At 40.3% G+C, this 23,916-nt stretch overlaps 1 protein-coding gene and 1 pseudogene across 5 annotated transcripts in view; one reads left to right on the top strand and one right to left on the bottom strand.

The window, feature by feature from the left end:
- Positions 1 to 3,482: 3,482 nt before the first annotated feature.
- C13H2orf42 (chromosome 13 C2orf42 homolog) overlaps positions 3,483 to 23,916 on the top strand; it is a 41,802-nt gene continuing 21,368 nt past the window's right edge. For 2 of the 5 annotated variants that reach the window (XM_032652906.1, XM_032652907.1), the window contains exons 1-4: positions 3,484 to 3,535; positions 20,289 to 20,566; positions 21,365 to 22,199; positions 22,914 to 23,024. In XM_032652906.1, coding sequence (XP_032508797.1) covers positions 21,377 to 22,199; positions 22,914 to 23,024 — 934 coding nt within the window. In that variant the 5' untranslated portion in view covers positions 3,484 to 3,535; positions 20,289 to 20,566; positions 21,365 to 21,376. Of the gene's footprint in view, positions 3,536 to 3,888; positions 4,111 to 20,288; positions 20,567 to 21,364; positions 22,200 to 22,913; positions 23,025 to 23,916 lie in introns of those variants that run through there. The other 3 variants (XM_032652903.1, XM_032652905.1, XM_032652904.1) reach the window with 3 other exon arrangements.
- On the bottom strand, positions 16,628 to 17,608 carry LOC116764352 (annotated as a pseudogene).

Genomic DNA, 23,916 nt, shown 5'->3' with positions numbered 1-23,916 from the left:
AGCAGCAGAGAGGGGGAGAAAAAAGACTACTACAATGATATGACAATTAGATTGACATCAAATGTTTCAACAGCAAGACGATAGGCCAGAATTCAGAGGGATATCTTCAATGTGCTGAAAGAAACAACCAACCTAAAGCAATCATACAAGAATGAGGATGAAATAGAAAAAGAAAAGCCAAGAGAATTTGCCAACAATAAATCCAATACTAAATGAACTTCTAAAGCATATATTTCAGGGAGAAAAAAATCCCCAAACAAACGTCTGAGCTGCAAAAAGAAATGGTAAGCAAAGAAATTTATACATATGTAGTTTAATCTAAAGCAACAATAATAATGCCTTCTTCTAAGGGAGAACTAAAATAAAATACTGGATAATAATAATATATATGACAGGAGGTGGTTAAAGTGTTCTAAGATCACTGTATTTTTTTCAGGAGAATAGCAGAAAAATGTATTAGCTTTGGCCTTGAGTTAAAATGTAAAGGATCGTCACTAAAATAATAAAAATAGAGCATATAACTTCCAAAAAGAGGAGGTAACAAAAGAAATCCAAAAGAAGGCAAAAAAAGAAAAGAAACAGAGAAAGCCAGACAAACCAATCTTAGATGGTAGAAATAAAATTAGATGGTAGAAATAATTCCAAATGGATTAACAAGCATAATAAATGTACTAAGCTAATAAAAGAGATTGTCTAATTGGATTTTTAAAATCTAGATGCACTGCTTAGAAGCAACATCTAAAACAAAAGTATGCAGAAAGATATATACCAGGAAACCCTAAATGAAGCTGATGTAGCCAAATTAATAGCAAAGAAAATATATACACATCTGTTCTCAAGCACACATGGAATACTTAAGAAAATATTGGTTTTAAAAGGTCACAGGAGGGAAGTTGAAGTTGAAGAGTAATTATTGCCAATTGGCAAAAGTCAAAGAACTGTGAATAATTGTTCTAATGTGCCAATACCACACAAATTCTTTTTATTGGAAATGCCTTTAAATATCAGAAGCTATTATGCATCTATTAAAAAATAAAGCAGAGTTTCTATGAGATCAAAAAAAGTAGCTTATCATGTTTTCTGACCATAAAGAAGTTAGGTTAGAAATCAATTACGAAAACGCATGTATAAATAACTTATGAGTCAAAGAAGATGCCATAGTGAAAATTTTAAATTATTTAAAATTTAAAGAAAATTAAAATATTGTATATCAAAATTTGTGGAATGCAAATAAAATGGCCCTTTGAAAGTAATGTATACCCTTAAATGCTTATATTAGAAAAGAAAGGTTAGAAATTAATGGACAGGGACTTCCCTGGTGGTCCAGTGGTTAAGAATCCTCCTTCCAATGCAGGGGATGTGGGTTTGATCCCTGGTTGGGGAACTAAGATCCCACATGCCACGGGGCAACTGAGCCCACACACCACAAACTACAGAACCCGCACACTCTGGAGCCTGTGCGCCACTAGAGAGCCTGCGTGCTGCAACTGAGACCCGACGCAGACAAAAATAAACTTTAAAAAAATAGTCTATATATATTTTAAAAAAAAACAATGAGAGAATTAAGTGACTGGGTAAAAAATATTAACATACTGAAAATTAACATACCATAATGAACCATAACTTAAGAATATTGTGCAATTCTGAGAATCCTATTTATGAGAAGAGGGCTCAGAAAGGGCTTCGATGATGGCAATGTTTCTTCAAAGACCCTTCTTTGAAGAAGGAATGGAAGAACCCTGAGTGTCTGGCTTGGAAGAAAGAAACCTCTTTTAGAATGGGGTTGCTTGATAGCTTCCTTTCTGACTGGAACAGATAATGTGTCTCAGCAGAAAACCCACAGACCTCTTAGGACACATTTGGGCAATTCCACTGAAAAAAATTTAAACACTCTTTACAACAGGGTCTCTCAATTGTGGCACTACTGACATTTTGGTCCAGATAATTCTTTGTTGTAAGGGCTGTCCTGTGCATTGCAGGATCTTCCATGGCATCTACTAGATGTGTAGCAGTGCTCCCAGTTGAGAACAACTGCTTTAGATAATCACTTGGTACTAATACAATCATAAACACAACCAGGCATTGAAACCCCACAGTATTATTAGGTGATCATCTAGATGATACAGGATATACTGATGATCATTTAAAACCTTATAATTGAAATGGAAAGACAAAATTGGAAAAATTTCCTTGAAAAAAATGTGCCCTTCTCCCCATACCTCCAGTTTAAGAAACAACATAGCAAACCTTAATCATGAAAGGGACCACTTCTCTTATTAACAGTTGAGAAGACTACGGTTCTACCAGCTAAAGAATGTCACTCACCTTCTGGCTCAACAAGGATTAAGTCATTAGCCACTGCAGTCACTGACCTTCAACACACCCTGAAAGGAGTTCAGGGTGGAGATCAGAAATGGGGCACTCCATGCTCTGGGAAAACTGGCAGAACAGGACTTCATATAGATATTTTCGGGAGATTTTATGAACCCAGTTTCTTGCATCTTCCCATACTTAGAAAAACACTGAAATCATTATCTGTGCCTTGTGACCAGCAGCAATCTTCTACCAAGCTGTGTGCTCGATTGCACATACCCCTTCTCCAAAATCACAGATGTACTAACCTCGCCCCATACCTCTTCAGATCACTTCCTCAAAGCTATCTGAGAGGTTGTCTCCCTGACTATAGTCCTAAGTAAGTCCCTGAATAAAACTGAAACTCAGAGCTCTCACATTTTTTTTTATTTTAAATATTTTTATTATTTCCGTTGACAGTTCTCAGGCAACCAGCCCACAGTGCCACCACTAATAAGTAGCAGGATGAAGGCTAAAGGTGCAGGAAATCTCATTCCAGAGTTTTCCAACACACACACACAGGCCTCACCCTTAACACATTTGTACTCAGGAGCACAAATTTATTTATTTGATTAGACTTATTTATTAGACTTATTCTGTGCGATTCCAAGGACCAAAACTAGGTCATACCAGAACCCAATTCCAACGCCTTATACGGGAAAACGTTCAAGTAATATGTCAGAGTATAATTAAGGGAGAAAAAGATAACTTGATGCAAACACACAAGTGATAGAAGCAGTGAATTCTTTGGTGGACAAGATCCCCTTGACAGAACACTAAATCGCAGCCGGCATCTGCTAATAATGTAGAAAATCTAAGGCGATTTTTGCATCAATGACCAATGGAATTCTACTCAGAAATAGGACTCACTCAGGCCTGAAACAGTCATGACCAGCCCTAGAGTTGTCTGTGCCTTCCAGTACCAGCAGGGTTGGCCGGAAGCACTCTTTCCACAGCAAAGAACCTAAGTAGTACTGCCGCCAGGTAGGCGCAGATTCCACCACCGGATTCCCCAATTGTCAGCCGCCTCCAGGAGGAGGAAACTACAATTCCCGTCAGACAACGCTAGCGGAGGTGGGTGGGCTCTCGCCGCGCGTGGGCGGCTCTGACCAATAACGACTGTCGTTACAGCGAACAGTTTGGCCGCGTTTGTAAAAGGCCGTGGCAGGCGAAGAGAGAGGAGGTGAGGGCGGTCATCAGCTGGGGGCCTGGGACGGCGGGGTGGGGGGCGCAGGGCAGGTAAGGGGGCTGTGTTGACAGAAGGCGGGGGCGGCAATGGGACAAGGGCGTAGAGCTGGGAATCCCGGCGGATAGCGTTTCCCAAGAGCAGGGTGCCAGGCAGGTGATGCTTCTGCTTGGGCCTACTTAGGACCGGAAGTGAGCGGTCGCTCGGGGAGGATGCCGGGAAGCAGGTCCCCGGGGGGGTGCGTCCGGGGGCTGGCCGCATCCCGGAAGCCAGGTGGGAGGTGCGGGTCCCGCAGGCCGGATGACAGGGGTCTTGTCTGCGTGGCCCCGGAGGCCTTTCTCCACTATTCCGAGGCAGTGCGGGGCAATGGAAGCACCCTGGACCTGGAGTTGAGAGTCCTGGCTTCTAGTGCTGCCCCTTCCTCTCACTTGTGGTATGACGGAATCCAGCAGATTCCAAACTCACGTTAGATTATCTAGAGGCCGGCTGAGGGACATTAATCAAATCACTACTTTCTCTGAGCCAGTGTCTACATCTTTAAGATAAAATAACACCTACTTCACAGGATCGTGGTGAGCATACATGAGTAAATGCATGGGAAAAGCTTACCTGTACTCAGTAAACGTTAGCAAGTTTATGTTTTATTTATGGTGATCGTTCTCTTCACTTACTGTGCTTCACAAGCCTTAAACAGCATTCACCAAACTGTATATAGCTCTACAGCCGAATAGTACGGGGCTGAAAACCCAGCACTACAGGGAGCGTTCGTGGGGTAGCTCTTCCAGCACCAGTCCGTTTACACCATCTGAGGAGGCTGTTGAGTAAACTTGCCAGGGAGAGGAGACGCTTTCCTAGGCAGGATTCAAATACAGGTTCTTTATGAAACTGCACTCCTTCTTGGGTGGGACCCAACCAAAACTCAGACCAGGACTCCAACCCCCCTGCACCTCACATTGGGAATTGAACCCACAATCCCTGACTTAGGAGGGAACTCGAACCTACTGTCTTTTAGTTGAAACTGCTCACCTGGTGTCAGGACTTACTGAAGCTCAGAGAATTCAGCGTGAGGCAAAGTGGCAGGTGAAGAGTGAGTTTATTAGCATAGGAGGCTTGTGAGAGATACGAGCTGGACAGCAGGGGAGCACAGCCCTGAGAACAAAGAGGGCTATATTTTTATAATCAAAGAAAAAGTGGGGAGGGGAGAACACCATCTTCTTCCTCAGTCTTGGGCAGACGTCAAGGCTTACATCATCGGTTCCTCCTTTGACCCTATCTGGTCTAACCCGGACTGCCTTGGCACTATTTAAATCTTATGTATATTAGCAAAAGGGTGGTAAATTATACTAAGATATGGTAATTCATCTCAAGTTTTTGTATAATGTCCCCTCTCACCTAGTTTCTTTCCCCTTTCATCTATATTCCTGTCTTGGCTACATGCAGAAATGCTACTCTTCAAGGATCATTAACTCCCTGACTTCATGTAACAAGATTCAGACCCCATATCTATTGTCTTGTGTTGTAACTACCAGGATTTGTGGCTTGAGTGTGTCTGGTGCTTGGATGCACCTGGTCTTCCTTCAAGATAGTGTGGATTGTTGCTAGGTTACTGGATTCTTTTCTTGAGTGGTCATTAGCTTACATCAGTCTCCCAAACTCCCTTAAAATTCCCTTTCTCTCTTTAATTCCCTAGTGGGATTTCTAAACTAACTAATCCTACTCTATCCCTATCATTTACAAATTGTGTTACTTGTTTATATATGCTTTCAATATAGACTCTGTAATAAGTGATACTAGTACAAGTTTAAAATTCAAATCTTATGGAACAGTGAAATGTATATCTCCTTCCCACTTTCTATTTCTCAAGTCCCCAGTCACTTCTTCTGAGGCAACATATTCTGTATGTGTCTTTTTTCTTTTTTAAACTAAGAGTATCACATTATACACCAAGTATTATACCTTTTTTTACTCCACAGTATATCTTGATATTTGTTCCTTATCAATACATATAAATCGGATTCGTTTTAGGGGCTCTATAGTAGCATATTGTATGGTTACATCATGATTTATTTAGTTAGTTCTTAGGCCGCTTCTGTTCTTGTGCAGTTATGCAGCCTTGCATGGAGTACCCCTGTACATATTTTGTGTTCATGTGAGACTAGAACTCATGAAATCTTAAAAGTGGAATTGCTAAAGTGTGTTTTAAGTTTATTTTATTTACATCCCTTTAAAGACGATATTGCAGTTTACACGCCCACAATAATGTACAGTGCCTATTTCTCCACATCCTCATGTGATAACATTTATCTTTTATGTCAGTTTGCTGAAGTCTTGTTTTCATTTGCCTCTTGCTTATTGTAAGGTTGAATTTTGGACGTTTAAAATCATTTTTCGGGAATTCCCTGGGAGTCCAGTGGTTAGGACTCCGTTCTTCCATTGCTGGGGGCCTGAGTTCGATCCCTGGTTGGGGAAATAAGATCTCACAAGCCACACCGCCAAAAAAATCATTTCTTTTTCTTTTTCATAAGCTGTCTTTTTATGCCCTTTGCTCATTTTTTCTAGTGGGTTTGCTTCTTTTTTCTTATTGTAAAAATTCTTATTTTAGGAAATTAACCCTTTGTTATTTGTATTCCAAATATTTTCCCTTTATTTTTAATGACAGATTTACTGAAACATAAATCACATAACATAAAATTCACCCATTTAAAATGTTACAATTCAGCGATTTTTAGTATATTCACAGAGTCGTGCAACCTTTCATTACCCCAGAAAAATACATCACACTCAATGGCGGTCACTCCCAGTCCCGCCTTTCAACCCTAGCAACCACTCCTCTTTCTGTCTCTGTGCATTTGCTTATCCTAGATGTTCCATTTAAATGGAATGTAAGGCTTTTTGTCTGGCTTCTTTCACTTAGCCTAATATATCAAGGCTCATTCATCCATGCTGTAGCATGTATCAGAACTTCATTCCCTTTTGTGGCCAAATACTATTTCATTGTATGGATATATCATATTTTGTTTACCCATTCATCAGTTGTTGGACATTTGGACTGATTCTACTTTCTGACTTTTATGAATACTACTACAGTGAACACCAGTACAAATTTTTGTATGTTTTCAATTCCATTGGGCAAATATAAATATAGATAGATATAGATAAAGATTCTCTTGGGAGTCATATGGTAACTCTGACATTTTGAAGAACGATCTATTTTCCAAAGTGGCTGCACCATTTTGTAATACCATCAACAATGTATGATGGTTCCAGTTTTTCTATACCCTTGTTATTGTCTATCTTTTTTTAGTCATCTTAGGGGCTGTGAAGTGGCATCTCACTGACATTTTGATTTGCATTTCCTTAGTGACGTGATATTGAATATCTTCTCATGTGTTTATTGGCTATCTGTATATCTTCTTTGGAGACGTATCCATTCAGATCATTGACCCATTTTTTTTTTGAATTTTATTTTATTTTTTTATACAGCAGGTTCTTGTTAGTTATCCATTTTATACATATTAGTGTATAGATGAAAATCCCAGTCGCCCAATTCATCACACCACCACCACCACCCCCGCCACTTTCCCCCCTTGGTGTCCATACGTTTGTTCTCTGCATCTGTGTCTCTATTTCTGTCCTGCAAACCGGTTCATCTCTACCACTTTTGTAGGTTCCACATATATGCGTTAATATACAATATTTGCTTTTCTCTTTCTGACTTACTTCACTCTGTATGACAGTCTCTAGATCCACCCGCGTCTCTACAAATAACCCAATTTCATTCCTTTTTAAGGGTGAGTAATATTCCATTGTATATATGTACCACATCTTCTTTATCCATTCATCTGTCATTGGGCATTTAGGTTGCTTCCATGACCTGGCTATTGTAAATAATGCTGCAATGAACACTGGAGTGCATGTGTCTTTTTGAATTATGGTTTTCTCTGGGTATATGCCCGGTAGTGAGACTGCTGGGTCATATGGTAATTCTATTTTTAGTTTTTTAAGGAACCTCCATATTGTTCTCCATAGTGGCTGTATCAATTTACATTCCCACCAGCACTGCAAGAGGGTTCCCTCTTCTCCACACCCTCTCCAACATTTGTTTGTAGATTTTCTGATGATGGCCATTCTGACTGGTGTGAGATAATACCTCATTGCAGTTTTGATTTGCATTTCTCTAATAATTAGTGATGTTGAGCAGCTTTTCATGTGCTTCTTGGCCATTTGTATGTCTTCTTTGGAGAAATGTCTATTTAGGTCTTCTGCCCATTTTTTGATTGGGTTGTTTGTTTTTTTAATATTGAGCTGCATGAGCTGTTTATATATTTTGGAGATTAATCCTTTGTCAGTTGCTTCGTTTGCAAATATTTTCTCCCATTCTGAGGGTTGTCTTTTCATCTTGTTTGTAGTTTCCTTTGCTTTGCAAAAGCTTTTAATTTTCATTAGGCCCCATTTGTTTATTTTTGTTTTTATTTCCATTACTCTAGGAGGTGGATCAAAGGAGATCTTATGTGATTTATGTCAAAGAGTGTTCTTCCTATGTTTTCCTCTAAGAGTTTTATAGTGTCTGGTCTTACATTTAGGTCTCTACTCCATTTTGAGTTTATTTTTGTGTATGGTGTTAGGGAGTGTTCTAATTTCACTCTTTTACATGTACCTGTCCAGTTTTCCCAGCACCACTTATTGAAGAGACTGTCTTTTCTCCATTGTATATCCTTGCCTCTTTTGTTATAGAATAGTTGACCATCGGTGCATGGGTTTATCTCTGGGCTTTTTATCCTGTTCCATTGATCTACATTTCTTTTTTTTGTGCCAGTACCATGTTGTCTTTTTTTTTTAATTTATTCATTTGTTTATTTAGTTTTGACTGTGTTGAATCTTCATTACTGCGCACCAGCTTTCTCTAGTAGTGGCGAGCGGGGACTACTCTTTCTCATTGTGGTGGCTTCTCTTGTTGTGGAGCACAGGCTCTAGAGCACAGACTCAGTAGTTGTGGCTCACGGGCTTAGTTGCTCCGAGGCATCTGGGATCTTCCCGGACCAGGGCTCAAACCCGTGTCCCCTGCATTAGCAGGGGGATTCTTAACCACTGTGCCACCAGGGAAGTCCATATTGTCTTGATTACTGTAGCTTTGTAGTATAGTCTAAAGTCAGGGAGTCTGATTCCTCCAGCTCCATTTTTTTTCCCTCAAGACTGCTTTGACTATTTGGGGTCTTTTGTGTCTCCATATAAATTTTAAGATTTTTTTAAGACACAGACCTGCTAGAGAATGGACTTGAGGATATGGGGAGGGGGAAGGGTAAGCTGGGACAAAGTGAGAGAATAGCATGGACATATATATATTACCAAACGTAAAATAAATAGCTAGTGGGAAGCAGCCGCATAGCACAGACAGATCAGCTCAGTGCTTTGTGACGACCTAGAGGGGTGGGATAGGGAGGGTGGGAGGGAGGGAGACACAAGAGGGAAAAGATATGGGGACATATGTATATGTATAGCTGATTCACTTTGTTATAAAGCAGAAACTAACACACCACTGTAAAGCAATTATACTCCAATAAAGATGTTAAAAAAAAGATATTTTATTCTAGTTCTGTAAATAAAACACCATTGGTAATTTGATGGGGATTGCATTGAATCTGTAGATTGATTTGGGTAGTATAGTCATTTTCACAATATTGATTCTTCCAATCCAAGAACATGGTATATCTCTCCACCTGTTTGTATCATCTTTAATTTCTTTCATCAGTGTCTTATACTTTTCTGCATACAGGTCTTTTGTCTCCCTAGGTAGGTTTATTCCTAGGTATTTTATTCTTTTTGTTGCAATGGTAAATGGGAGTGTTTCCTTAATTTCTCTTTCAGATTTTTCATCATTAGTGTATAGGAATGCAAGAAATTTCTGTGCATTACTTTTGTATCCTGCAACTTTACCACATTCATTGATTAGCTCTAGTAGTTTTCTGGTGGCATCTTTAGGATTCTCTATGTATAGTATCGTGTCATCTGCAAACAGTGACAGTTTTACTTCTTCTTTTCCAATTTGTATTCCTTTTATTTCTTTTTTTCTCTGATTGCTGTGGCTAGGACTTCCAAAACTGTGTTGAATAACGGTGATGAGAGTGGACATCCTTGTCTTTTTCCTCATCTTAGAGGAAATGGTTTCAGTTTTTCACCATTGAGAATGATGTTTGCTGTGGTTTGTCATATCTGGCCTTTATAATGTAGAGGTAGGTTCCCTCTATGCCCACTTTCTGGAGAGATTTTATCATAAACGGGTGTTGAATTTTGTCAAAAGCTTTTTCTGCATCTATTGAGATGATCATATGGTTTTTATTCTTCAGTTTGTTAACATGGTGTATCACATTGATTGATTTGCATATATTGAAGAATCCTTGAATCCCTGGGGTAAATCCCACTTGATCATGGTGTATGATCTTTTTATTGTGCTGTTGGATTCTGTTTGCTAGTATTTTGTTGAGGATTTTTGCATCTATATTCATCAGTGATATTGGTCTGTAATTTTCTTTTTTTGTAGTATCTTTGTCTGGTTTTGGTATCAGGGTGATGGTGGCCTCACAGAATGAGTCTGGGAGTGTTCCTTCCTCTGCAGTTTTTTGGAAGAGTTTGAGAAGGATGGGTGTTAGTTCTTCTCTAAATGTTTGTTAAAATTCACCTGCGAAGGCATCTTGTCCTGGACTTTTGTTTGTTGGAATATTTTTAATCACAGTTTCAATTTCATTACTTGTGACTGGTCTGTTCATATTTTCTATTTCTTCCTGGTTCAGTCTTGGAAGATTTTGCCTTTCTAAGAATTTGTCCATTTCTTCCAGGTTGTCCATTTTATTGGCATAGAGTTGCTTGTAGTAGTCTCTTAGGATGCTTTATATTTCTGCAGTGTCTGTTGTAACTTTTCTTTTTTTCGTTTCTAATTTTATTGATTTGAGTCCTCTTCCTCTTTTTCTTGATGAGTCTGGTTAATGGTTTATCAATTTTGTTTATCTTCTCAAAAAACCAACTTTTAGTTTTATTGATCCTTCCTATTGTTTTCTTTGTTTCTGTTTCATTTATTTCTGCTCTAATCATTATGATTTCTTTCCTTCCACTAACTTTGGGTTTTGTTTGTTCTTCTTTCTCTAGTTCCTTTAGGTGTAAGGTTAGATTGTTTATTTGAGATTTTTCTTGTTTCTTGAGGTAGGCTTGTATTGCTATAAACTTCACACTTAGAACTGCTTTTGCTGCATCCCATAGGTTTTGGATCTTTGTTTTTTCGTTGTAATTTGTCTCTAGGTATTTTTTAATTTCCTCTTTGTTTTCTTCAGTGATCTCTTGGTTATTTAGAATGTACTGTTTAGCCTACATGTATTTATGTTTTTAATGTTTTTCTCCCTGTAATTGATTTCTAATCTCATAGCGTTGTGGTGAGAAAAGATGCTTGATATGATTTCAATTTTCTTAAATTTACTGAGGCTTGATTTGTGGCCCAAGATGTGATCTATCCTGGAGAATGTTCTGTGCGCGCTTGAGAAGAAATTGTAATCTGCTGGTTTTGGATGGAATGTCCTATAGATATCAATTAAATCTATCTGGTTTATTGTGTCATTTAAAGATTGTGTTTCCTTATTAATTTTCTGTTTGGATGATCTGTCCATTGGTGTAAGTGAGCTGTTAAAGTCCCCCACTATTATTATGTTACTGTCGATTTCCTCTTTTATAGCTGTTAGCTGTTGCCTTATGTATTGAGGTGCTCCTATATTGGGTGCATATATATTTATAATTGTTATATCTTCTTCTTGGATTGATCCCTTGATCATTCATTATGTAGTGTCCTTCCTTGTCTCTTGTAACATTCTTTTTTTTTTTTTAAAGAAGATGTTGGGGGTAGGAGTTTATTAATTACTTAATTTTTGCTGTGGGGTCTTCGTTTCTGTGTGAGGGCTTTCTCTAGTTGTGGCAAGCGGGGGCCACTCTTCATTGCGGTGCACGGGCCTCTCACTATCGCGGCCTCTCTTTGCGGAGCACAGGCTCCAGATGCGCAGGCTCAGTAGTTGTGGCTCACGGGCCTAGTTGCTCCGCGGCATGTGGGATCCTCCCAGACCAGGGCTCGAACCCGTGTCCCCTGCATTAGCAGGCAGACTCTCAACCACTGTGCCACCAGGGAAGCCCATCTTGTAACATTCTTTATTTTAAAGTCTATTTTATCTGATATGAGTATTGCTACTCCAGCTTTTTTTTGATTTCCATTTGTGTGGAATATCTTTTTCCATCCCCTCACTTTCAGTCTATATGTGTCCCTAGGTCTGAAGTGGGTCTCTTGTAGACAGCATATAGATGGGTCTTGATTTTGTATCCATTCAGCGAGCCTGTGTCTTTTGGTTGGAGCATTTAATCCATTCACATTTAAGGTAATTATCGATATGTATGTTCCTGTTACCATTTTCTTAATTGTTATGGGTTTGTTTTTGTAGATCCTTCTCTTCTCTTGTGTTTCCCACTTAGAGAAGTTCCTTTAGCATTTGTTGTAGAGCTAGTTTGGTGGTGCTGAATTCTCTTAGCTTTTCCGTCAAATCTGAATGAGATCTTTGCCAGGTAGAGTAATCTTGGTTGTAGGTTCTTCCCTTTCATCACTTTAAATGTATCATGCCACTCCCTTCTGGCTTGTAGAGTTTCTGCTGAGAGATAAGCTGTTAACCTTATGGGAGTTCCCTTGTATGTTATTTGTTGTTTTTCCCTTGTTGCTTTCAATCATTTTTCTTTTTCTTTAATTTTTGTCAGTTTGATTAGTATGTGTCTCGGTGTGTTTCTCCTTGGATTTATCCTGCCTGGTACTCTCTGCACTTCCTGGACTTGGGTGGCTATTTCCTTTCCCATGTTAGGGAAGTTTTCGACTATAATCTCTTCAAATATTTTCTCGGGTCCTTTCTCTCTCTCTTCTCCTTCTGGGACCCCTATAATGCGAATGTTGTTGCGTTTAATGTTGTCCCAGAGATCTCTTAGGCTGTCTTCATTTCTTCTCGTTCTTTTTTCTTTATTCTGTTCCGTGGCAGTGAATTCCACCATTCTGTCTTCCAGGTCACTTATCCGTTCTTCTGCCTCAGTTATTCTGCTATTGATTCCTTCTAGTGTATTTTTCATTTCAGTTATTGTATTTTTCATCTCTGTTTGTTCTTTAATTCTTCTGGTGTCTGTTCTTTAATTCTTCTAGGTCTTTGTTAAACATTTCTTGCATCTTCTCGATCTTTGCGTCCATTCTTTTTCCGAGGTCCTGGATCATCTTCACTATCATTCTGAATTCTTTTTCTGGAAGGTTGCCTATCTCCACTTCAATTAGTTGTTTTTCTGGGGTTTTATCTTGTTCCTTCATCTGGTACATAGCCCTCTGCCTTTTCATCTTGTCTTTCTGTGAATGTGGGTTTTGTTCCACAGGCGGCAGGATTGTAGTTCTTCTTGCTTCTACTGTCTGCCCTCTGTTGGATGAAGCTAAGAGGCTTGTGCAAGTTTCCTGATGGGAGGGACTGGTGGTGGTAGAGCTGGGTGTTGCTCTGGTGGACAGAGCTCAGTAAAACTTTAATCTGCTTGTCTGCTAATAGGTGGGGCTGGGTTCCCTCCCTGTTGGTTGGTTTGGCCTGACGCGACCCAACACTGGAGCCTACCCGGGCTCCTTGGTGGGGCTAATGGCGGACTCTGGGAGGGCTCACGCCAAGGAGTACTTCCCAGAACTTCTACTGCCAGTGTCCTTGTCCTCACGGTGAGCCACAGCCACCTCCCGCCTCAGCAGGAGACCCTCCAACACTAGTGGGTAGGTCTGGTTCAGTCTCTTATGGGGTCACTGTTCCTTCCCCTGGGTCCTGATGCTCACACTACTTTGTGTGTGCCCTCCAAGAGTGGAGTTTCTGTTTCCTGCAGTCCTGTCAAAATCCTGCAATTGAATCCCATTAGCCTTCAAAGTCTGATCCTCTAGGAATTCTTCCTCCCATTGCCAGACCCCCTGGTTGGGAACCCTGATGTGGGGCTGAGAACCTCCACTCTAGTGGGTGGCCTTCTGTGGTATAAGTGTTCTCCAGTTTGTGAGTCACCCACCCAGCGGTTACGGGATTTGATTTTATTGTGATTGCACTCCTCCTACTGTCTCACTGAGGCTTCTCCTTTGTCTTTGGATGTGGGGTATCTTTTTTGGTGAGTTCCAGTGTCTTCCTTTCGATGATTGTTCAGCAGTTAGTTGTGAATCTGGTGTTCTCGCAAGGAGGAGTCTCATTGGCCCATTTTTAAATTGGGTTGTTTGTCTTTTTATTGTTATAAGTCCCTTATCATATATATGACTTGCAAATATTTTCTCCCATTCTGTAGGTTATCTTTTCAGTTACTTGTTTTTTTTAATTTAATTTATTTTTTGGTTGCATTAGGTCTTCATTACTGCGTGCGGACTTTCTCTAGTTGTGGTGAGCGGGGGCTACTCTTTGTTGCAATGCACAGGATTCTCATTGCGGAGGCTTCTCTTGTTTCGGAGCATAGGCTCTAGGCACGCAGGCTCCAGTAGTTGCGGCATGTGGGCCCTAGAGTATGCGGGCTTCAGTAGTTGTGGTGCTTGTGCTCAGTAGTTGCGGCTTACGGGATTAGTTGCTCCACGGCATGTGGGATCTTCCCAGACCAGGGATCAAACCCATGTCCCCTGCATTGGCAGGCAGATTCTTAACCACGGTGCCACCAGGGAAGTCCCTATCTTTTCACTTTCTTGATGTGTCCTTTGAAGCACAAATGTTTTTAATTTTGATGAAGACCAATTTTTCTATTTTTTTTCTTTTGTCACTTATGCTTTTGGTGATATGTCTAAGAAACCATTGCCTAATCCAAGGTCTCGAGGTTTATTTATTTATTTATTTAAAAAAAGTTTTTTTTAAATTTGTTTATACATTTTGGCTGCGCTGGGTGTCAGGTGCGTCATGCGGGGTCTTCATTGTGGCATGCGGGATCCTTTAGTTGCGGCACTGTTTTTAGTTGTGGCATGCAAACTCCCAGTTGTGGCATGCGTGCAGGATCTAGTTCCCCAACCAGGGATTGAACTCGGGCCCCCCACATTGGGAGCGTGGAGTCCTCCCCCCGGATCACCAAGGAAGTCCCAGTCATGAAGATTTATGCCTGTGTTTCTTCCTAAGAGTTTTAGCTCTTACATCGATGTCTATGATCCACTTTGTTAATTTTTATATACAGTGTGAGGCAGGGGTCCAACTTCATTTTTTTGCAGGTGGCTATTCAGTTGTTCCAGCACCATTTGTTGACAGGACTGTTATTTTCCCATTAAATGATCTTGGTGTCCTTGTTGAACATCAATTGACCATAAATGTGAGGGTTCACTTTTGAATGCTCAGTTCTCTTTCACTGATTTGTATATCTGTATGTCTAAGTCACATTGTCTTTTTTTCCTCCAGCTTTTTTGAGATGTAATTGACATATAACATTGTGTAAAGTTTAAAGTGTGATATGCTTATATTGCAAAATGATTACCACCATAGCATTAACTAACACCTCCATCACATCACATAATTACCATTTCTTGTTTGTGGTAAGAACATGTAAGATCTACTCTTAGCAACTTTCAAGTATAAATGCAGTATTGCTAACTATAATAACTATGCTATATATTAGATCCCCAGAACTTATTCATCTTATAACTAGAAGAGTTTGTACCCTTTCACTAACATCTCCCCATTTCTCCAATCCCCTAGTCCCCTGGCAACTACCATTCTATTCTGCTTCTATGAGTTTGGCTTTTTTAGGTCCTACATATAAGTGATGTAATACAGTATTTGTCCTTCTCTGTCCACATTGTCTTAATTTGCTTTGTAGTAAATTTTGAAATCAGGAAGTGTAACTCCTTCTACTTTGTTCTTTCTCAAGATTGTTCTGGCTCTTCCAGGTCCCTTGCATTTCCCTATGAATTTTAGAATCATCTTGTCAATTTCTGCAAAAAAAAGGTATCTGGGATTTTGATAGGGATACATTATGTTGTACCTGTAGATCAATTTGAGGAATAGTGCCTCTTAACAATATCAAGTCTTCTGGTTCATGAACATGAAAAGATGTCTTTCCATTTTTTAGGAGGTCTTTAATTTCTTTCAATTATGGTTTGTAGTTTTCATCATACAAGTCTTGCACTGCTTTTGTTGCTTAGTTTGTTTTCATCTTCGAACTTAGTTTAAGGTACTTTTTTCCATGCAGAAAAGTTTCATTTTTATGCAATCAAATATAATGAGTCATAATTTTTAAATGGGCCAAATATTTGAATAGTTATTTCCCCAGAGAGATAGACATATGGCTAAGTAAGCACGTGAAATTTTGCCAACATCATTATTCATTAGGGAAATGCAATAAAAACCAAGTGAGATACCACTTCACACCCACTATAGGCAAATGGCTATAACCAAGGAGACAGTAACACGTGTTGGCCAGGAAATGGAGAAAGGAACCCTCATGTGTTGCTGGTGTAAATGTATAATGGCACAGTTGCTTTGGAAAACAGCTTGGCGGTTTCTTAAAATCTTGTACGTAAACTTACCCTACCACCCAGTAATTCTAATTCTAGGTATCTACCCAAGAGAAATGAAGACATTTGTCTACACAAAGACTTGCATGTTAATGTTCTCAACAGTGTTCATGATAGCCCTGAAGTGGAAACAATCCAAGTATCTATAAGGTGGTAAATGGATAAACAAAATGGTATAACCCTACAGTGGAATACTGTTCTGTTTACTCTTGAAAAGTGAGGATTTTGGGGGGCATGTAGGGATAGTTGTAGTGACAATAGTGGGGCATAAAAGGGTCTTTAGCTTTTTAGTTTGCTTTTGCACTATTTTGTAAGATGACTTGTCTTTTAACATTTTTTTCAATTTGCATTTTTGAAAAGATCATAGATTTACATGATTTTTTTTTGTTGTTTTTTTTACAAATATTTATTTTAATGAAGCTGGTACAGACAATGTCCATTTAAAACCCATATCCTAGGCCAAAAAGCATAAATAAAGTCAAAAAGAGCAGCGCTCTGCTGTATACACTTCTGCATGAATAACTTTAACTCCTAATGAAAAGTAGAACTTTTCTGGGATCTTCTGACAAGATTTTTCTTTCATCTTAAAATGCTTTCTCTTCAGTGAAGCCATCTTTGGAGTTAGTCATTATTTTCACCACCTCTGTCACCTTGACTCCAACCTGCTATTCCTCTTCTTTTGGTCCAGACCCTCAGATTTTAAAAGTAGCTTCAAGTTAAGGAAAGGTCATTTTTCCACAGTTCAGTTCTCTGAAAAACTTCCATCTCCCACGGAAAGTCACAGTCCAGGAGCAAAGCGATCACATGCTAGAACTTCAGGGCCAATTGGAAAGTCATTATGAGCACTCGCGTTAGTCAGTCTTATTTATCACAAGCCTGTAAATGCACAGTCCTGGAAAAGGCGGGTGCTCTGTGCACACATGTAATTTTTAAAAAGGAGAGGGCGATATGAACTGGGCTGAGGTTTGATCACCAAAAATCAGCACAATGAAAACACACAATAACGAATAATGGGCACTAGAATTCAAATTACCAGATGTTCTAAAGAGATGGGGTGCCAGTTTTCAATTCTGTTTTGAACACCACATTACAAACGAACTATTTTTAAAAATAAAAAGGATTAAGGGCAAAGAAAAAAATAAAAATATCTAAATCGTTGAACGACCCCCTGCTTGTTCCTGATAAACTTCAATCACATCTTCTTCCTCCATTCCCAGTTCTTTTGGAGTGTTATTATCAGCAATTCAAAGAGAAACCTGAGTGAATTCATGGGAACTCCCTGTCTTTGACAGTATGATTCTTTGAGTTTCTTGAGATGTGTTGTCATTTTCACTTTGAAGTGAATCTCACTGCTCTCCTGTCTGATGACTTTGAGTTTAATATATTCTCCTTCCTTCTTATCCCCCAAGTCCTCAGTTGAAGGTTTTGCCTCCTGATCAGACATGGTGACTGTGGTTTCCCCTGGGGTCTCCGCACAGCAGCGGCCTCGGGTAGGCAGAACCTCGCTCTGGGGTCTACAAATCCGTCTCCCTTCCCCACAGCACAACACAGCGGCTCTACATGATTTATTTACAAAATAAACTATAACTGGCAAGTAATTCCTCCCTTAATGAGCAAAGTTGTTCTGTTTTTACACTTTAATGATAATATGACATCATCATCATCAGTGTAATTTTAAAATTGAATTATATGGACTTCCCTGGTGGTCCAGTGGTAAAGAATCTGCCTTACAATGCAGGGGACGTGGCTTCAATCCCTGGTCGGTGAACTAAGATCCCACATGCCACAGGGCAACTAAGCCCACGCGCCACAACTACTGAACTCGTGTGTCTCAACTAGAGAGCCTGCTGTGCCGCAAACTACAGAGCCCGCGCCACAACTTGAAAAGAGAAAACGCCATAACAAGAGAGAAGCCCGTGCGCCGCAACGAAAGATCCCACATGCCACAACGAAGATCCCATGTGCCACAACAAAGACCCGACTCGGCCAAAATAAAATAAAATAAATATTAAAAATAAAAAGGTTTTTAAAAAATTGATTTATGGGCTTCCCTGGTGGCGCAGTGGTTGAGAGTCCGCCTGCCGATGCAGGGGACACGGGTTCGTGCCCCGGTCCGGGAGGATCCCACGTGCCGCGGAGCGGCTGGGCCCGTGAACCACGGCCGCTGGGCCTGCGTGTCCGGGGCCTGTGCTCTGCGGCGGGAGAGGCCACAACAGTGAGAGGCCCGCGTGCCGCAAAAAAAAAAAAAAAAAAAAAAAATTGATTTATATATAAAACAATCTGAAGCTCAGAAGTTAAAAGACTTGGTCACAGAGATAATTGACTTTGGAACAACATTTTCTCCTAAGAACTCATGTTTGGCTGAGTGACAGTACCTATCAAAGAAGTTTATTGACCTAAGAAGGAAATGCTGTGTAAACAGGCTAATGTCTCTAGGTCAGTGGTTTGTAACAGGTGATTTTGCCCCCAGGAGGACATTTAGCAATATCTGGAGACATTTTTGTTTTTTTACAACTTGGGGAAAGTGTGTTGACTGCTACTGGCATCTGGTGGTGGAGACCCGGGATGCTACTAGACATCCTGTGATGCATAGGATAGCCCCCTGCAACAAAGAGTTACCCAGCCCTACACGTCTGTAGTGCCACGGTGCAGAGCCCTGCTGTAAATCATATTTCAGAAAGCTTTATTCACTCAGCAGATATTACAGTTGGGGGATTAGTTCTTAGCCAATGAGAAGGTGGGCCTTCTTAGGCTTTTTTAATTTGTACTTTCCAGTTTGTTAATCAGTGGACTATAGAAGATGTGAAGGGAGAGTCTTTTATCAAGACCATTCTTGGGACTTCCCTGGTGGCGCAGTGGTTAAGAATCTGCCTGCCAATGCAGGGGACAAGGGTTTTTTTGCGGTACGCGGCCTCAGTGTTGTGGCCTTTCCCGTTGCGGAGCACAGGCTCCGGACGCGCAGGCTCAGCTGCCATGGCTCACGGGCCCAGCCGCTCCGCGGCACGTGGGATCCTCACGGACCGGGGCACGAACCCGTGTCCCCAACAAGAGAAGTCACCACAATGGGAAACCCGCACACCGCAACGGAGAGTAGCGCCCGCTCACCGCAACCAGAGAAAGCCCGTGCACAGCAACGAAGACCCAACGCAGCCATAAATAAATGAATGAATGGAATCCGCCTGCCAATGCAAGTTCGAGCCCGGGTCCGGGAAGATCCCACATGCCGCAGAGCAACTAAGCCCGTGCACCACCACTGCTGAGCCCGCGTGCTGCAACTACTGAAGCCCACACACCTAGAGCCCATGCTCCGCAACGAGAGAAGCCACCGCAATGCGAAGCCCGCGCATCACGATGAGTAGACCCCACTCTCCGCAACTAGAGAAAGCTCGCATGCAGCAACGAAGACCCAATGCAGCGGAAAAAAAAAAAAGACCATTCTTTGGGGTCAGGGAGGAAAAGCAAAGCTTTTCCCTACTTCAAAATCACAAGCAGATTTACCTTTCTAAAAAGCATTAAAACTATTAAACTTTAGTTAATAATATGCATGTCGATCTGATACCTGTAACTTACTTTGAAAGGCATTAAAATATGAAAGGGATTGACAGATGGAGAAAGGGTTGGATAGGTATGTAATAAAGCAAATATAGTAAAATGTTAATTGTAGAATCTAGTGGGTGGGTATATGAAGGTTGACTGTATAATTCAATTTTTTTATATGTTTGAAAATTTTCGTAATATTGGGGGAAATCAAAAACAGATTCGCACTCTTTTTAGCAGACACTGGGTTAGTAGAAACCACATTGCTGATTTTGCTGGGTGGCCTCAGGCAGGTTACTTAACTTTTTGATTTTCATCTGAAGAGCAATTGTTTGGCTCAAATAAGATACTAATATGGCGAAATTCAAATGAAATAATGAATGTGAAATCACTTTGAAAAGCATAAAGTACTCTAAAAATGCAGTGCATTACTATTAGGAAGGATGAGTGTTCAACCAATTATATACCATGGCTCTAGGTGTTCTTGACAACTCCCTGTGTAATGACATTAACACTGTTTTACCTTCTTGCGATTCAAAGTATAAAGCAACTATAACAATTTCTATCAAATATTTCTCAAGTATTTGTGAAAGACTTAGATTCCTTTTCTGGGAGGAAAGAATCATCCTGTCTTTGTATAACTTTAATATTTTTTTCCTGTGTTACTTATAGACTGCCAAGGTCTCCACTTAGGGCGGTGAGAATCTTTGACTGTGGAACATTGGACATGAGCTTTGCCATTGGCTGGTCGAGAAGGAGAAAGCAGAATGTCTGCACTGTTACAAAACAGAGCTCAAACTTCAGAAGACTTTGAGTTAAGCAGCGTCATTTACTATGCACATGATTATGTCTTCGTCTGTCCTATATGATCATCACAAACTAATGAAACACCTTTTAGGTCTTATGAATTCAGCTCACACTTTTTCTGGATGCTCGGGCAACTGATAGAGGTAGGATTGGGCTGGGTTTTGTGGGGAGTGGTGGAAGGGAAGGAATTCATCTTTCCCATTCTCCAGTCTTTGCTCAAGTCAAACATCTGTGCATGTAAAGATTAGGTTAACTAGGGAATTCCCTGGTGGTCCAGTGGTTAGGACTCTGTGCTTTCACCGCTAAGGATCCCCGCAAGACACGTGGTGTGGCCAAAAAAAAAAAAAAAGATGTAGGTTAACTAATCTAGGTTGTTGTATAGAACAGGATTGAATCTAGAAAAATGCTTCAGTTATTACATTAGGACTTAAAAAATAGAGAGAGAGGGCTTCCCTGGTGGTCCAGTGGTTAAGACTCTGTGCTTCCACTGCAGGGGCAGTGCAAGTTCGATCCCTGGTCAGGAAAGTTCCTCATGCCATGAGATGCAGCCAAAAAAAAAAAAATTATATATATATATATATATATATATATATATATATATATATATATGGAGAGAGAGAGAGAGAGCGATGTGAAAGGCAAAGTTTCCTCCACTTTTTTTTTTTAAACATCTTTATTGGAGTATAATTGCTTTACAATGGTGTGTTAGTTTCTGCTTTTATAACAGAGTATATCAGCTATACATATACATATATCCCCATATCTCCTCCCACTTTTATTTTGCTTGAGGGTTTAAGTGGATGTTCTCTTTGAGGGTACAATTTGAGAATAGTGGATAGCTTCTTACATTTTACTTTGTATACTAGATATCATAAGTGATTTTAACTTCATGTGTGTGTGTGCATGTATAGTCAGGCTGATGGGCTTATTGCCTTTTCTAGGACCTGTGAAAAATGGAACCAAACTCTCTAAGGACAAAAGTCCCAGCTTTCTTATCTGATTTGGGCAAGGCTACATTGAGGGGAATCAGGAAGTGTCCCCGCTGTGGCACATACAATGGAACCCGGGGACTGAGCTGTAAGAACAAGACATGTGGAACCATATTCCGGTATGGTGCACGGAAGCAGCCTAGTGTTGAAGCTGTCAAAATCATAACAGGCTCTGATCTGCAAGTCTACTCGGTGCGGCAAAGAGACCGGGGCCCTGATTACCGATGCTTTGTGGAGCTAGGTGTTTCAGAGACGACCATCCAGACAGTGGATGGGACGCTCATCACTCAGCTGAGCTCTGGACGGTGTTACGTCCCCGCATGCTTGAAAGCTGCCACCCAGGGTGTTGTGGAAAACCAGTGCCAGCACATCAAGCTGGCCGTGAACTGCCAGGCAGAGGCCACCCCTCTGACGCTAAAGAGCTCGGTCCTGAATGCAGTGCAGGCCTCCCCAGAAACCAAGCAAACCATCTGGCAGTTGGCCACGGAACCCACAGGTCCCCTTGTACAGAGGATTACTAAAAACATTTTGGTGGTGAAATGCAAGGCAAGCCAGAAGCATAGTTTGGGGTATTTGCATACATCGTTTGTGCAGAAAATCAGTGCCAAAAGCTTGCCTGAGCGCCGTTTCTTCTGCTCCTGCCAGACTCTGAAATCACAGAAGTCGAATGCCTCCAAGGATGAGGCGGTCCAGAGATGCATTCATTTCTTTGCTTGCATCTGTGCCTTTGCCAGTGACGAGACATTGGCTCAGGAATTCTCAGACTTCCTAAATTTTGATTCCAGCGGTAGGTGGTGTCGTTGACACTGTTACTCTGTTTTTCTAAAATGGCAATGAAAGTGTCCCACTGATGGCATTTGGAGATTGTCCTAGCAACCTTCAGAAGCAGTTGCTAGATAAATCAAATGAAAAGCATTCCTTCTTTTAATCCCAGTGAGCATACTTGCATAAAGTTTGGTTGGTTGGTTAGTTGAAATTAATGATCAAGAGACTACCTGTGCATTTTCATTGAAACAATGAATCTAGCAAAGTTAGCTTTGCTTTGATTTTTTTACTCCACAGATGCCCTATGTTAGTAAAAACAAAGAAAAAACAAACAAAATCCCTTTTATTTTGTCTTGCTTGCTTGTTTCTTATCTTTGAAGATGGGGAAAACTAGTACCTTGCTCAAAAGATCTTTAAATGTTTCTACATCATCTTATGTTTTTAACATTTTTATCTTGTAGATGCTTTTCATTTTCATTTCTGAACGATCTTTAGTTGGCAGCAGCTCCCAACTCTTTAGTTTTACATTTCTCTGTAGAGCCTTTTATCGTATTAATGGTCTATGAACAAAAACATACGTTTGGGAGAGTTCTTTAAAGGAACTGATTTTAAAGCAGACAGTCACTCTATAATTTGTTTTGGGGATTTGGATTTTTAGAAATTAATTTTCTCTAGATAGGGACCCATACTTACTCTTGGGTAGTATTAATAATTCAGATATTTTCTTATATTTTAGGTCTAAAGGAGGTTATTGTGCCCCAGCTAGGTTGCCACTCAGAATCAACAATATCAGCTTGTGAGTCTACTGCCTCTAAGCCAAAGAAGAGGAAGAAGGAGGAAGTATCTGGTGAGAAGCTGTTTGGTTTGTTTGTTTGGTGGTGTTACCTTTAGAGGTGGTTTTACTGTGTTCTATGTGTTTCACTGAATCTCAGCAAGTATAAGAAATAATGTTGCTGTTTCCTGAAAAAAGTTTTACTCTCCCTTGATGATTCTTTCTCAAGTGAAGCTAAGAGTCGGTTCTACTGGCCAAGTATAAGATCTGACCAAACTCCACTTTTAGTTTGCTCATCCCTTAATCAGACTAGTCTTACACCTTACTCTGCCTTAGGACAGTGTTATGAAATTTTCATCAATAGATATTTTTTTTTAATTTGTGACAATGGTTAATTATATTTTCCACGATAACTTAGCAATATAGTTTGTTATCTGCATCTTCAGCAAGTGGCTCCATATATGTATCTTTTTTCTTTTTAAATTCAAATATATCAGTGTCAGTTAAAGACTCATATAAATCAGTATGAAAATACTGAAGTGTCCTAGTCGGTAAGTGTTAAAAGACCTAGGCTCTAGGGACTTCCCTGGTGGTCCAGTGGCTAAGGCTCCGCGCTCTCAATGCAGGGGCCCTGAGTTCAATCCCTGGTCAGGGAACTAGATCCCACATGCCTCAACTAAGAATTAGCATGCCACAGCTAAAGATCCCGCACGTGGCAACGAAGATCCCACATGCCACAACTAAGACCCGGCTCAACCAAATAAATCAATCTTTTAAAAAATAATTTTAAAAACAACGACCTAGGCTGTAAACAAAAGGAAAATATTACCGGTCCCCACCTGAGAACCAAACTCCAAATACACTAGTGAAGAGAGAAATGCAAGCATTTTATAAATGCCAAATTAAAACAGGATACTTTGGGATACCAAATCAGCAAAGATATTTAAGCGATGAGACCACAGGCAAA

This window comes from Phocoena sinus, chromosome 13 (genome assembly GCF_008692025.1).
Source record: "Phocoena sinus isolate mPhoSin1 chromosome 13, mPhoSin1.pri, whole genome shotgun sequence".
Classification (NCBI taxonomy): domain Eukaryota; kingdom Metazoa; phylum Chordata; class Mammalia; order Artiodactyla; family Phocoenidae; genus Phocoena; species Phocoena sinus.
Note: the sequence above shows the minus strand (reverse complement) of the source record. Positions and strands in the feature narration are given on the sequence as shown.